This window comes from Rhinolophus sinicus, chromosome 15, assembly GCF_057876585.1.
Source record: "Rhinolophus sinicus isolate RSI-liver-muscle chromosome 15, RSI-T2T, whole genome shotgun sequence".
NCBI lineage: Eukaryota > Metazoa > Chordata > Mammalia > Chiroptera > Rhinolophidae > Rhinolophus > Rhinolophus sinicus.
Genome location: NC_142515.1, coordinates 33,660,286 through 33,677,299, shown reverse-complemented (window position 1 = coordinate 33,677,299; position 17,014 = coordinate 33,660,286). Strand labels below are relative to the sequence as shown.

The 17,014-nt window shown below is 35.1% G+C and overlaps 1 protein-coding gene across 5 annotated transcripts in view; it reads left to right on the top strand.

Moving 5' to 3' along the window:
- A1CF (APOBEC1 complementation factor) overlaps nt 1–17,014 on the top strand; it is a 72,798-nt gene that overhangs the window by 21,214 nt on the left and 34,570 nt on the right. For 3 of the 5 annotated variants that reach the window (XM_019738644.3, XM_019738629.3, XM_019738637.3), the window contains exon 2: nt 4,476–4,619. The exons of the other annotated variants lie outside the window; for them this stretch is intronic. In XM_019738644.3, the coding sequence (XP_019594203.1) occupies nt 4,521–4,619 (99 nt within the window). In that variant the 5' untranslated portion in view covers nt 4,476–4,520. The remainder of the gene's footprint in view (nt 1–4,475; nt 4,620–17,014) is intronic. 5 annotated transcript variants of the gene reach the window in all.

Genomic DNA, 17,014 nt, shown 5'->3' with positions numbered 1-17,014 from the left:
AGGACCAGACCCTGTGTTTGCATTACACAGCTTTTTTTTCTCCCCTTAGTCCCAGTCTCATTCCATTCCCTTCAATGTGTTCTAAACAGTTACAGGATCCTGTTAAAACTTAAGTAAAATCTGGTTGATCCTCTGGTTTCCCATCTCAGAGCAAAAGCCAGTCCTTACCATGATCTACAAGAGCCTATGTGATCTGGTTGCCCTTCTCTCCTCATTCAGCTTGTCCTCTCCACGTGAACTTTCTCGCTATTCCATCAATAAGCTCCCACCTGAGGGCACCCTAAACTTGCCAGGCCCTCAGCCTGGACCGTTCTCCCCCAAATACTTCTTTCCCTTCACCCAGATCTCTTCCCAAATTCGTTCTATCTGGACCACACTATCTAAAATTCCACCCCACCCCCGCCACACACACACACACACACACACACACACACACACACACACACACTTCATATTCCACTCCATATTTCTCCTCCACTCTTTATTTTTTCTCCTCAGAAATTATCATAAGCACACTGTATGTTTACTTGCTTGTTTATTGTCTCACCCACTATAAAACACTGCAAAACAGATTTAGAGGGAGAGGGGTTTGTTTTGTTCTCTGCTATATCACCAGTGTCTCAAAAAATTCTTGGATGATACTAAGTACTCAGCAAATAATATCTGAATGAATAAGTAATAAATACTCATGAGTGTTTTCTGTTAGCTCCAATGGTGTTAATGCCTGCTCTGTATAGGTTTTGAATTATATTGCCTCAATAAATTACATTGGGAACTACTCTTTCAAATTGCAGTCTCAAATCTGAAGAATTTACAAGGTGCTAAATTAGAAAACATATTGCAAAACCTTCTTTCAAATTGACCAGTTTTTGAAATAAAAGTTTGACTTGCTTAAAAAAATATTTATCTGGGATTCAAGTTCACTCCTTAGATTAGGTCAACGTTGGGAGAGTGGGTTGTTTTTGAGAAATAAACACTGAAGATTAAGTTTCTCTGATGGAAAATTTTGAAATTTATTTCCCCATCCAGATTTCCAACGACTTGACACTATATTGAGATGCTAGAGAGATTTTCTTAATAATTTCAGAGTGACTCTATATGTGATCAAAAGACCTTTCTGATGTAAAGTATCTTTAATCACCTTGACTAATTATTAACCAAAACTAAAAGTAGGTTTTGTAAGTAAAACTTGTTTCACCATGAACTGTTTTCTTTTGATGGGAAAGATGAAGTTCAGCAAAAGCAAATCTACAGCTTGGCCCAAAAGACAACAGACTTTGCCTTCAAACATCTGTAAGACACACATGACTAACCTCATCAGACCCCAAGTCCGTTTATGGCCTGCCTGCTCTTGCAGGTTAAATTCAGCACTGGGGGAAAGTCTGAGAGTGTCATGATGAAAAGACGATTTTAGTAACATTTGGGAAAAGTGCAAAAGTGAGATCTCATCTTAAAAGCTAGTTTTTCTTTGTAAATCTCCGAAATGTCTTTTGTAGTTTTATTTTTTAGAGGATTTATATTGTTTTGTAGAGATTTCTATAACTGTATTCACCAGCCAGTTAGGATTATAAACTGAAAATGGGTCTTGTTTCTCCCCCTACCTGTTAGTATGCACAGAAAGAGCATTTACACTATAAATGTGTCACTGAAGTTACATGGCCCAACCTAGCTTGCTATGTGTATATCAAATTGCCACTTTCAGAAAGACACTTTCTAATTTGTCTTGGCTAAAATAGAAAGTTGGGATTTTTTTTTTTTTTAATCACTGCGTTTTGCAAAGTACAGACACAGAAACTGGTATGTTCAGTAACTGAGCTAGCCTACCGCCCATGAAACACAATGCCCTAAAGTTGAGCAGGGGGTGGAGCACATAGCACTAACTACTTCTTGAGAGAAGAAATGAGTGAAAACTGAATTGATCTGAGTCAGAAGCAAGCAAGAATTATTAGAAAGGTCAAGGGTAAGAGAATGGGCACGCTTATATGCAGAGCATAAAACACTTCTGTCCCTATAACAGCTAATGCGTATTCTCGCTCAGGAATCTTGTATTGTTTTTCCTTTGGTTTTCTAAATTATATGGAAAATATTACTTTCTAAATGATGCTTGTCTACCAGTCTAGGGGCTTTTTAAATGTGATTATTTTAATAACACTTTGAAATTGCATTTTACTGAAATGATCACCTGAGCTTCACTTTTTTTTTGTTTTGTCACCCAATTTTTGGCCCAGTTTCCTATATTCGTAATAGTCCTTCATTCTAAGTCTTTAAATGACAACCAAAATCAGTATAGAAAATATCACTGCACAGGATGAAAATCTTTTAAAGGGCCTATCGTCAAATGTGTCAGATTTACACTTCATTCAAATCATCATAAAACAGGTTTCCTCTGTCTTGACTGGCAGAACACATTACGCAGAGTGAAAACCCAGCACAGAACCTTCACTGAGCCATCACACTCTCACCTAGCTGGTCCGCGTCAGCCACTATGTACCTGGGAGCATCCAGGGCCTAGTACCACTATAACCTGGAACCATCAGCATGGTTGGTGGGCTCTGTCTTTGCCCTGGGAACCTGCAACTTTGAACAACCATCACATTTGGAATGGGCTTCAAATCCTAGTTCCAAACAGAAAGTCTAGGCAATAACATGCTGACATTGCATATTCATATCTACATACATAAACATAGACATATGCAAACTTCCATAATTTCTTAGATTTTTAACAAAGGGCTTCATGCCCTCTACTGAGTTGTCTATGTGGTATGCGATCCAGGTATTAGCAGGCCCTTCCAGCACCATTCAAAAGGATCCACTGTTCCTGTTTTGTTAAAACCCAGGTGATATTTTTACTACATAAAGTAATTTGCATGATGAGTTCTGTATATCTGCAACCAACACACTCTGTTCTTGAAATTTATCTTTGGGAAGTAAGTAGATAAATATCTTAGTTAACACATAGATAAATGAAGCTAAAACTCTCAGGACTTTTTTTACCTTATACGAGTTGATTTGTTTTTGTAACAGTGCATTCCTCCCACATCTGCAAGGACCATTCTGAATATTCTTTTAATTGATGAGCTCTAATCTCATCAATTAAATTGATGAGAAGGGATGTTATTCATTTTTACTTCTAAAGTTGAACTGAAATTGATTTGTAAAAACTTTTTTTTTATTATAGTTGACATTCAATATTATTTTATATTAGTTTCAGGTATACAGCGTAGTGGTTAGACATTTATATAATTTATGAAGTGATTCCCTGATTAGTCTGGTACCCACCTGGCTAATAACTATACATGGTTATTACAATATTATTTACTATATTCCCTATGCTGTACTTTACATCCCCCTGACTATTTTGTAACTACCAATTTGTACTTCTTAATCCCTTCACTTTTCTCACCCAACCCCCCAACTCCCCTCCCATCTGGTAACCATCAGTTTGTTCTCTGTATCTATGAGTGTTTTCTGTTTTGTGTATTCATTTATTTTGTTCTTTAGATTTCGCATATAAGTGAGATCATATGGTATTTGTCTTTCTCAGTCTGACTTATTTCACTTAGCATAGTATCCTCTAGGTCCATCCACGTTGTAAATGCAAATGGTAACATTTCATTCCTTTTATGGCAGAGTAATACTCCACTGTATAAATGTACCACAATTTCTTTATCCAGTCGTCTATTGATGGGCATTTGGTTGCTTCCGTATCTTGGCTATTGTAAAACAGCACTGCAGTGAACATAGGGGTGCATACATCTTTTCGAATTAGTGTTTCGAATTTCTTTGAATATGTATCCAAAAATGAAATTGCTGGCTCGTAAGGTAGTTCTATTTTTAATTTTTTGAGGAAACTCCATAGTGTTTTCCATAGTGGCTGCACCAATTTGCAATCCCACCAACAGTGCTTGAGGGCTTCCTTTTCTCCTCACCCTCTGCAACCCTTGTTGTTTGCTGATTTATTGATGACAGCCACTGTGACAGGTATTTCATTGTGGTTTTAATTTGGTAAGAACTCTTTTTTAATGAGGACATTTAACTGGCTTTGTTTGTGGGTGGCTGTTACTGCATTTCCCGAAAATAAGACCTAGCTGAACTACCAGCTCTAATGTGTCTTTTGGAGTGAAAATTAATATAAGACCCGGTCTTCTTTTATTATAAGACCAGGTATAATATAATATAATATAATATAATATAATATAATATAATGTAATGTAATGTAATGTAATGTAATGTAATGTAATGTAATGTAATATAATGTAATATAATATAATACCAGGTCTTATATTAATTTTTGCTCCAAAAGACATATTAGAGCTGATGGTCCAGCTGGGTGTTATTGTCAGGGAAACACGGCAGTTGCTCTAACCTTAATGACTCGTTCATAGAGAATGTTTCCTAAAGGTGCCCTTCATGAAAAGGACAATTTTGGACTTTGCAACAGCAATTTACTTAATTTATCTTAAATTTGGTTTCAGTGAGCAACCCTAATTAACCTGATTTTTTGCTGATAATCACTCTCAATGGAATCAAATCACAAATCCGGGGATGGATTGAGCGGCACCCAGAAGGAAGCAGCCCTCCGCGCACTGGTCCAGCGCACAGGATATAGCTTGGTCCAGGTAGGAACTTCTTGTGACATCTGCTGAGACCCACCACTGTATTCAGAGTAGTGGGGATATTAGTTGTCCTAAGATGCAAAAATGGGAACAGTCAGTCATATATCTCTTTAGATGGATGTCCCTTTCCAGTGGTAAAGAAAGTTGCATCATTTCAGTTTTGTAGGTGACCGTGCAGGAAATGTTCTTTCTACTCTGAGTTACCAACTCAATTTTAACTTGTCATTTGAAAGCAGAATCCGTGTCCACAGTTATAGAGACTATCCCAGGTTTGAAAGGCCATTTTAGTAAATGAAAAGGCAGCTGGAATTTACCATCCAAGGCTGTCTGTAAAGCAGAACCAAGGGATAATAGTATGTCAAGAAACAGCAGAGAACAAACTATCCAGGCACTAACATTAGTTTCTAGAGAGATCATTGCAGATGTAGGAAGAATTCTAGATGTGGGATCCAAGGACTGATGATTTGGTCAGCCTAGGTATTCCAGGACCTTCTCTTATAACACCAACCCAATAGTTTAGGACAATATAATAATTTTTCTCCATGTTCAGCATTTTTGAAAAGGAAACAAAAAATCCTAAACTGTCTATTCATAGGTGTTGGTTGTTAAAAATTATCTGTACATTATTGTCTTTATGATAACTCCTTTAGAGAGCTTATGATACATCAAAAAGCAAACTAATATTAGACATAGAAATGATCTTATTTGAAGAAATAATGTTGCTCTTTCTACAGTAAGACAAAATATTTTAATTCTCAACTATTGTCCTTCACCTACATAGTTTTTCAACTTAACCAAACCTGTCTGCTCTTAGGAATACCAATGTCATATGTGGATAACAATAAGATAGGCAAGTGTCCTTTGTCAGATTGTTGCAAAATGTACTACATTTAGTTTTCAACTAATCTTGTAAATCAAGGCATGCTTTTTTAGAGATAATAAAATGCTCAAAGTCATTTTTTAAGTTTTCACCCTAATGAAGAGTATTTATTGAGGCTTTTTTAAGATTTCAGAAAGCATTATTTCATGGTAGACTTCAAAGTTTCATTTTTATTTATATGTAAGAGTGTTCCCCTTCTGGAAATAAATCTCTAATGATCCAAAATATAATGATAGAAAAATATATATAATTTATAATACCTCAACCTCAATATATCACACCTAAATGTATAAAAGGAAGTTATTAAGTATGAACAAACATGTATAATCATTACATTCAACAAACAGAATTTGGAGACATAATCCTAAAATAATATAAATTGTCCATTTAATTTTGTTCTGGGTACTGGTTTTTCCTTGTCCCCCAAATAAAAGATCCTCCACTAAATAATTAATAGGTCTAGTCCACTATACTAAAAAGTTAACTTCATGCAAAGTTAGAGCTATTTCTCTTTCGCAACTATGTCAGGGTGGAATGCGATTTTTTTCTATTGTTTTCTCCTTTACGCGTGCCAATTTGCTAACTATAATTCCTGTCTTAGAGTTGAAGCAGAAGGAAGGGATAAAAGCAAAGGAAAGGGGACAGGAAAGTTCTTACATGACTGATATTGGCATTAGCCTCTCTGGGCCTGGCAGGTAAGCTCATGGGACAGTTTGCAGGATCATCAGAGACATGTTTAATTTCATGGTTGGGGAACTCTCACAAGGCTTCCCTCTCCTCTGTCTGGCCACTTTCTTGAGCCTCAATCTCCTCCTGCAGAACTCTTTTTGACATTCCAAGCAGCTCTCTTAGAGAAGATGAAAGATAATCCCTTATTCCTGCATATGGCCACTCTAATCCCCTGAAAACCCTCACATATTCTCTGACCCAGCAAAACCCGGAAACACAGGTGACACCAGGACAAAAGCAGCAGGCCAACCACTGCTCCGCAGCAGGTATCTCAGGAGTGAGTTAGACCCAGCAGCCTAGCGTGCTCCCAAATGAAGAGAAAACCAATCAAGCTCTCTGATTTTCCTCCGACTCCTCTCCCCGCCTTAGATAAATGGAGAAACACTGGGCAATTCCTCCCATTTAGGGGGAACCAGGATTCACAACACACCAGCAGTGCTCTCCAAATATCTTTCAACAAACTCCAAACTTTCCCCTCAAACTCTTCAATCTTTTTTCTAAACTCAGGTGTAGAAGAGGGGGCAGTGGGGGTTCACTTAAGAATGTAAAACATTTAAACAGTTTCCTCCACCTCTTTTTCGTACTTGGTGATCCAGGGATTTGGTTTCATATCCAAATCAGAGGCCGAAAGAGTTCCATTCTATCTTAAAATCCTGTTACAAATGAAGTAGTATTCAGTCATTAAGTGATCATTTTAAAAATTCTGCAGAACAAAAAATTGTAATGTTATAATTACAGCTATGTAAAAAACTTGCACGTAATGTATTTTTAAAAGAGACTCAAACAGCAATGGAGATCATCTTACAAACCTAATGCGATGATCTAAGAATATTTGCATTACAAAGGAAAAACACCAATAGGGCTATGTTACCTTTATAATTTAAAACGTTTTCAAATAAAATACCCCTAAAAATATACGGACAATCTGCATATTACTTTGACCTTATGTATTTAATTACATTCAGAAAGTGTTAATGAGAACATAGATCACAAATAATAACAAAATAATACTAAAGATTTATTGGACACATATTCTAATTGTTTTGTGTATATTAACTCATTTAATCCTTAGAACAATACTATGAGGTAGCTATTATGATTATCTTCAACTTCCAGATAAGAAAAACAAGGCACAGGGAGGTTAGGTAACTTGCCCAAGATTTAAAGACTATAATTCCACTACTGTTGGCCAAAATTTCTAGCAAGATTTATAGAACTAAGAGCTGTTATCAGGTTATCTGTATGATTGCAATTGTAAAGGTAAGCATGCAAGGGGATGCGAAAAATATTTTGTGGAGTCTAAATTTCGTAACATAATTCCTTTAAATAATACTTATTTGTCAGCAGAATGACTACTGGATCAGAAATTCTCCAATAATGCAGAAACCTAGAATTCTAAAACCTAGTTATCTAGACTAAATCCTCTAATCAAGATGTAAACACACACATGACTCAGTTCAATCATTTTGAGTGAACTGGAAAATCCTTCCTGATTTTGGCTGCAGAGTATTGAAAATCACACAGGACTTCAAATTAGAGACTGCTCTCTACTACATACAAGTAGTATGATCTTGAATAAATCCTTTAACTGTGCGAGGGCTTAATTTTCCACAAATTTGACTAGGACATTCCCCCACTCTATCAGACATGATTTTGTGATTCTATCATCTGCTCAATCTAGTCAGCTAACTGGACTAATTGGCTGGAAAACGAGACCAACATGTATTGAAACACAGCTTCAAAATCTTTGTATTAGGTTGGTGCAAAAGTAATCGCGTTTTAAAAGGTTAAAAACAATTGCAAAAACCGCAATTACTTTTGCACCAACCTAATGACTTAGAGAAAATCCATTAGCTTTCTCAATACTTCTGTCTTCCTACTCTGGATCAGAGGAAAGATTAACATGATTATCAAAAAAGGAGAGCAACATCAGGTTTACTTAAAAAAAAATATCCTCTCTACAAAAATGAAGATAAATATCTTAATACAATTTAGGGAGCATACCCATAAAATGATCATTTCAAATTTTATGACAATTGCTATATTTGGGTTTGAAGGATTTACATCTGTTGTATCTTTGCAGTCTCTGATACTGAATGTTGAATGCTTGCAAAACAAGAATTAAAAAATAACAGAGGGTGACGAATTTGTGCTCTCTTATCACTAGCAGGACAAATACAGCTGTCAAAAATAGGATTTCTCAGGTTACTTAATAACGTGAGCCAGTCTGTTATATTGCACTTGATGCAATAATACCTGCCTGTGAGGGTTTGAAAATATACTTTATGATATCATTTTTATATAACTGGATATTTTTGGATAGTGATCACTGAAAATTTTTATCAAACTACTTCAGAGAAAAAAAAAACCGTACAATTCCCTGAATAATGTAGAAATTTAATAAATATTGATAAAAATTGTGTAATGTTGACAAGTTAAACTTCCAACTTCATAGCTGCATTATGCCACAGAGGAATATTTGGGAAGTGTGCTGCAATGTTAACTTGTAAAAAACAGTCTTTGTCTCTAGGCAATGGAATTGTGCGTGGTGCTCTTTCTCCCGACTTTTTCACTCTTAACTACACTTCTCAGATTTTCCAAAACTACCATATATCTTTTTGAGTGTCAAAGAAAAACGTCACATTATGATGATTCTTTCCTCAGCAGTGCATCAGTGATGTGGGTCATAGACTCTGTGACATGTGATGCTCCTTCCATCTGGAGTTTCCTCCTTAAAATGAAGAAAATACATTTTTCATACATGAGCATTTTCGGAAAACTTTCCACCCAATGTGAGGTTAGAGTACATTAATTTTAAATCTACGACAACTAAAGCCAAAGATACGTTTAATACAGATCACCCTCAAGTAGTCTGAATACCTTTTAAAAGTAGACTCAGGATACTTATATATTATTTTTAAATTATTTAAAATGTGGCATGTATTAAGCACTGTTTAACCCAATACCCTATTGATAATCTATTTTCTAAAAATCATTACAACACAATAAATTTTTATGAGGTTGTCAGTCGCAATGCTTTCTTAATCCAGTGGTTGTCCTTGGTAAACATAAAGGGTTTTGGTTTTGGTTTTGGTTTTCTGTTTTGTTTCCTTAGGCCTTATTCTTGAACACAATGTGTTGGTTGGTGTGAGGCTTTGGCATTGCAGAACTATAAGATCTAATACCTGACCTAAAATGCATATAAACTAGTTGCAATGAAAATAAATTTATCCACAATATAAACTGACAACATAAGATGGTATTAAATGAGCAATCCAGGTGAGGTTGCTACCTTCCTGTTTAAAGACTTAACATTGACCATGGTCTTTGACCTAAGGAATGAGGATAAATATTTAGACATAAAGATGTTCATAATAGTGGAATTTATAATGTTTAAAAATAAACATATCCTAAATGTCCAATAAGACTGGTCACATAAAATATGATCACCCTTATATTTCCAAATCATATAGTCATGTAAAACTATAATTTCAAAGAGAAATTATTTGGGAAAATGTCCAAATTTTAATGTTTAGTTAAAAATCAGAATGTACAACTGTATATATCAATGTCCAAATAATATTTTAAGAAATTATTCAAATGCAATAAAAACATTGGAAAATAAAATGTAATCGATGATTGAGGTAATTTGTTCTTATTTGATGCTCTTATTTTCCAAACTTTCTACAATGAATGTGGATTATTTTTATCATAAGGAAAAATCTCACATAGTGGAAAAAATTTCTAAGGAGAATTCAGAGTAAAAAAACTTGGGAGAATTTGATGGAGAAAACTTTATTATTGAAGTTGTATGATACGTACCTGGGTTCAATAGGCTATTCTTTCTAATTCTTTATACGTTTGAACTTCATATTGCTATTTCTTAACCCTTTTATTTTGCAGTTAGAAAACAAGCCCCTGCATTGTACAATTCAGTAGAGACAAAAACTACAGGTCTATAAATTCTGACCATCACTCAAATGTGTCTACAGGCTGTTTTTTTAGTGATTGCAGGCAATGAAAGGTTTTCACATTTTTAAAGTTTTTTTTAAGCCTATAGCATCAACTATCTGGCCTTTTGGAGAAAAAAAATTCGCTGACCCCATCTCTAATTTTTAGTCTAGTACTCTATGTTAGAAACTAATCCACAGTTCTAAATTTCCTTATCACTACTTAATCGAAACAGTTGCAAAATACACAACACCTTTGAGCAGTGAAGACATTAGTATGTCTTAAAATCGAGATCCAGCAAGATTACAGCAGATAAATAAGAGAAATAAGCGACCTTCATCCTTCTCCTCCTCTGTTAATCAGCCGTCAGTCTGGTTTCCTGAGAACAATTTCATGACACTAAGAAAAAAATAGTCTTTCATTCCCACCCCTCACACTTTGCTTTCCATGCATGTTCTTTTATGTGGAGTTCAATGCAACCATATATTTTAATTCTAATGTGTTCAGTTCCTCAACAAATACAAGCATTCACATAAGGAACAAAGGATGGAGCTAGATCAACATAAATCTGATTTATCACCCCTCTTCTAAGGGTACCCCAAATTAAGTTAAATCTACCATCTCTCTGGTTTGGTATAACGTACTTTAGTAATTTTACGTAGGTATTTCTCAAATTGCAAAGATTTTTCCTACAACGCAAATAAACATAAGTAACTTGGAACATCAGTGTTTACAGTTGGCTTCATCTAGATTAACTCAGCAAGAAGCAGATGGAAAAACACTGTGTCATTGACATTCTTTTCCAACCACCACACAAAAATCCTAGGGACAGAAATAGGAATTTGACTTCATAGTAATATATAGCTCCTGGGTCCTACTTTTTTCTTCTATTGCCTGTTCTCACCACCTGCTCATGTCCCTGCTATCCGAGGACTTAGGTCATTCACCAAGTACATGAATACTAATTCTTTAAATAGGTAGACTAAGCGTGGGAACAGGATGGGACAATCAGACCATCACAAGCATGTGTTTTCCTAAGCTTATCACCCTAACCACCCAAAGGCCAACTTTATTTTAAAGCTCATCAGAAGCCTTGCTTGTGCTAGCCAGAAATGCCATTAGCATGGGGTGGAAGACTCCAAATGGAGGAACAATTCTGTGAATGCTTTTGTGGAAAATGTGTGTGACTGACATGTGACGGGAGCTTCAGCATTCCAAGAAATAGAAATACATTCCAGAAGCTATTATCCAACAGCAATGACTTTCTCCTCAGCTAGCCTAATAGAGAGTTGGCTTTATATGAGGTCTTCAATATAAAGTTCAAAATCTTTGCAAACTCTGTGTTACAGTGTGTTTGCTAAAATCAGAAGCACACGAGGTTTTCCATTTTCTCAGCTTAAAAATTGGTGTGAACTTCATGACTCATACATAGAAGCACTTTGGACTTTCGACTTTGCTTGCAGGCAGCCTCAGGATTTTTTAAATTGTTACCTGTTTAATACTAATCAGCAACCAAAAATAAGTGACTCTTCATCGTCAGATCCTAAAAGCTTATCATTATAAAATGCAAAGATAGCTTTCTAACATAGTTAGAAAACTAGTTAGTTTCTAACTATAGTTAGGCTAAGGAATAAAACAGTGAGATTACAGAGCCATACAATTATGGATTTGCCAGGACTTCAGCAACTGTGATCTTTTAAATACTGTTTCAGAGGTGCCTGGAGAGAGCCGAGACGACGTTAAATAATCCACAGACACAACATTAAATAACTTTGAATTTCATAGTGAGAAAATTATTCCAGTTTCAATTCTCTTTCAAGCTTTCAGAGGAGAAAAGTTAGTTTTGGAGGTCTGTCTTAAAACACCTATCCAGCGCCCGTTAATCTTTTTAAACCTAGAGAGCAGGACTAGGGCTCAGAGCTTTTAGAAAACAACAATGTCTAGCTAGAATTTGATCATGACTTCCCTCTTTTCAAATTGTTTTTATATTTCTATTTGTGGGAAATGATATTGATACTCTACTTACAAGAATGAAATATATTTTCTGCATAAGTTTCCTTAAGAAACTAAATCAGTACAAAAACACTCATTAATTAATTAACGAAATAGGTGTGGATATGCAATTGGAGATACACTGATTTTAAAAATCCCTACGATATTCCCTTTAAGGATTCTATTGACTAACTCACAAAACGTCCAATAAACATTTTCCCACATTTTACTAAGCTATCAAAGTCAGCCTCCCTTTCACAAGCATCCTAACACCCTCACAAGACCTTTGCAATCACCTAGTCATTCCTATTCCCTTATAAATGAAGAATTTAAAGTCAGGAAAGATTTAGTGCCTTGTCAAGTTTCTTAGTTTGTCAGAAATTAAAATTCATGGGAGTGTGGTAAGGAGAATAATGACTGTATAAAACTTCTCACTGTATAAAATTTGTTTCTCACATAAAAACAAATACATTAGATGGACTTTTCCCTGGCGTATGTTGAACTAGGAAAGGACAGAAGAGCAATTACCCAAACTAAATATTCTGTGTCTGCACATGGACCAACGTCTACCTGCATGTGGACAGTTCATATAATTTAACCAGGTCTTTGCCTGCTATAATATTAGCCAATTCCAAAGGCAAACAAAAAGTGACTCAAGTAAGTAAGTAAAAATGTGGATGAATCTATCAAGTAAATTTTATGTTCCAAAAAGATAAAAGCCCAAAGTGGATAAAGCAATCCCCAAAGCTTCTATCTAGTTATTCCTTGGATAAAACTGAGAGGTTCCTGTGGAGCAGTGAGTCAAGACAATTGCCCAGAGCCAAAAGTGAGCACGACACAGCAGGCCCTGGGATCAATAAAGTAAATGTATGCTTTGCAGTCCAGCGTTGTGTGAACTTTGATGCAAAATGTGAACAGAGGATCTTAGAAGTGCGCTGGCATTTTACTTGTTCTCATATGTAGAAACACACATACATACTCAAAAAAAAAAAAAAAAATGTTTTCTGAGTTCTAATTTTGTGTCAGGATATTCTTGAATTTAATATTTCCATAAATTGGCCAAAAGCTTATATTATAAAAAGCTTTAAAAAATACAAGTCATTTTTAAAACCTGTTTGCTTATAAAATATTGAGATGTTGAATTCCTAAAGCATGGTTTGCCACACATAATCCTTAAATGTAAAGGGAAAATATTAAAGATGATGTTATTAAATGCATGATTGGTTAAGAAATTAGTTCTGCCTCCATAAGACAACTAACAACTTGAAATGAAGTTAGGACTATTTTCCTAGGTAACAGGGCTTTAACAGTCAGCCTGCCAAAGTGATACAGGAACAGATTGATAATTTGCTAAGAGTGGTTTTCATGGATGAACCATATCATATAATTTTCAAGATCAAGGTCAAGGGTTTTGGGAACAGTGACACAAACAGATAAATTTTCAAGAGCCAAAAGCCATTTGCATCTTTCTTTGTGCATTTCGCTGTAAACAAATGCTGCCAATAATATTATTTATTTAGAATTCGTTAAATCAATTCACTATTTCTATTCAAATTAAGTTTAAAAGTAAACTTTTCTCACTTATGTAAATGGAAAAGCTATAAGTTTCATGTAATAATTGTATTTTTCTAATACACAATAAAATAAATGCATAACTACTGAAATGAAGCATTGGTCTATAAATTACATAATATCATCTTACATACCACACTTCTGAGAAACACTAATCTGATAAATTTATATTTGTATATTATGTCTGACCTAGCTTTTCCTCTCTTTGTTTCTAATTGTAGTCCCACATTTCTATAAATTTCAACATCCTATTTATATCACGATTGTTATTTCTCTTTCTATTTTTAGAAAAATATTATCTGGCATCCACATTACTTATAACTTACAAAGATTGTAAACAAAATAGCTAATAAGGGTAATGCCACCTTTCACAGTTAAATAGATTCTGCTTTCTAAAAAGTCCCAGTCTAAAATAGATTTTACCAACACGAATCCACTGATCTTAACAAGATGTGAAGGTGAGCAAACTAAACACACAAAACAGATAATTATCTTTTATACAGAATTAACAAAATGAATATACCCTGTAGCCCTGCCTATTGTCCTTAGGCAACAAAAATATCATAAGCAGAGCCAAGGTAAAAATCACATCTAAGAGAATCTTTTTGGTATGTCCTAGTCAAGGTCCCTCGGATTTGCCTTGAACCCTATCACATGATGAGATGTATAGGTGATACATTGATAAGAAAGACTTAGAAATATTGCCTAATAAATACTTTTATTCAATCTTACAAATCAGTAACTGGGAAATATGGTATTAATGCATGAACTCTCCAGACACATTGCAGAGAGACGTTCTTGATGCATCAGCTTCAACTGCGCGAACAGTCCCCAAGAGTTTGGTCAAAGAACCGTAGTTCTGGGTATAGCCCTGGTGACTGGCATGCTTGTGAAGGCTAGAAATGCCACCTAGCATAGGTATATCGTGCAGTGCCTAAAAGAACAGGAGCAGAAATAACTACATAATCATTGGAAAATGAGTAGGAGAACATCTGAAAGCAGTTTAGTAAGGGAACATAGACACTTTCTTTCCCTCTTGGTAAGAAAACACAAAGAACCAAAAAGAACCACAAAGAAGATTCCAGATTTAGAATATAAAATTTCCAAAGAATCATTAAAGGAATAGAAATTACTACTCAGGAAAAAAAGAAAACTGAATTAAAATTCATTCATTAATGTCCTGGTTTATGAATGAGCTCATTTATGGAAGACAACAAACTATCTGATCTCCATGTTTGGTGAAGTTGAACAAAAAAGTAGGTGTACCAAAACACGCAGAATTATGAGACTAGGAAGCCTTAGAAGAAAAGTCATCACGACTTCTGAAGAGTATACATTCCTGAAGTTCACCAGATCAAGAATCATAGGACCTTTTTTCTAGTGTTGTCTCAACAAATTAAACCATTGTGCTTTCAGACAACTCATATAATATCTCTGGACTCAGTTTCCTCATCTCTAAAATGAACCTAGTGGGTTAATATAAAAACCAAAGAAAAATGATGTCATGATTACAAGCATGGACATGGGATTTAAATTGCCTTTTCATTTACTGCTTGTATGACTTTGGACACATTCAGTGCCCTGAAGTCCTCATCGATAAATCAAAGGTAGCATCATCCACTTAGTTGTATTGAGAATATTAAATGAGTTAATACACGTTAAGCACTTAGCACAGTGGGGGGACTCAGTTAAGGTTAACTGTTGTTTCAGCTGTTGTTTTTGTTACTGTTTCTATTACATGCAAGTAACAGAAGTTAACTCTGGCTAATTAAGCAGAAAAGGGCTTATTAAAGAGGTATTGGTTCACTGAAACTTTGGATTTGAAGAACCAGATTCAAGGGCAAACTTTTTTAAACAAACCCCAAAATCATATCACAAATCTGGAATAGAAAATGCATCCACCATTACAGAGTGTTCACCACTAAAGTTTACACCATTACAATTTCTGCAACAGAACTCAATTTTACTTTATTATAACTACGACTGTCCCAACTTAAAGGGAAGATGGAAAGGCAAGTAGCTGTCATTTTAACTCCTGTAGGAGAAGGCAGTTTGCCCAGATTCTCCAGATGTATAAAATGTTCAGATGTGTGGCCAAAATGTACTCAGTCTGTTTGACCTTCATGCTAAGATTCATCACTTTGAATCATTTGTTACTGGTTGTGTGGTTTTATCCAAGATCAAGATGGTATGCATAATCTCTTAAAGACTCTGATTCCATCATGAAAGGCTTAAAATATTTGTCACAGAAGGAACTTCCAAGTACTCTTGACATGAAAACTGAGTCACTGGATGAGCTCAATATCCAATATTTAAATTAAAGCCACCAGATTTATAGTTGAAATTAGGTCTTCAACTTTTAATTTACATAGTTGAAGATTGTCACCTATTTATATGTGACTAGAAAGAGTGAATGGTTTCCAAGTCTTTGATTGGAAAAATACAAGTTTCCAAAGCTGAATGAACATTCTCTCGTGGAAAAAAAAAAAAAGATACCCATATTCTACCCATATTCTTTCTCTCTGAACTATTAATACAGTTGTGCTTCTGGGGGGAATGCATTCCATGAGAAGGACATTAGCCAGGAAAGGAAAGAGCAGTTATAACTGGGTTTTATCTATTTTAAACTCCTCAGCTATAAAAATAGTGCCTAAAATACCAGCAATCCAGCATACAACTCTCCATTCCAAGTAATGGACAGTTATTCTGACTCCATGACTAATGCCCAGCGCCTGTCTTAAACTGTCCTGGACCTCCACCACTGGTGCATTCCAAGCCCGGTGGGTGGTTCGCAGAGCAAATCTCCTCCAGGGCATGAACTCCCCAGCATCTCTGAACCAGTCAGACTCTTTGTGATCTCAAAAAATATTCTTGGGGAATTTATTTCAAGTGTTTATAGAAACCACATGAAGACAATTAATAAGCTTTCCTATTTAACCATTTCAGTTCATAAGCAGATGACTTCTCCTATATATACAATATGCACAAAATAATTTGGTGACATTTTTAGCAATTATAGCAAGAAAAGAAAGTTGAAGGAAAAATGAAAAAAAAAGATCAATATGCTCATTGCCTCTTTATTGTCAAACTATCAGACAAAACTTGTCAAATCAGAAACTCTGGAATAACCACTTTACTATTATAGAATGAAAGTTTGGTTTCTTCATCCTAAAGAGTGAAAATACCTTTACAAATTCATACTAAGGTTTTTCCAATAATCCTTTAAATAGTATATGTCTAGACATTTAAGATATAAAGAAATGGCCTCAGAGGG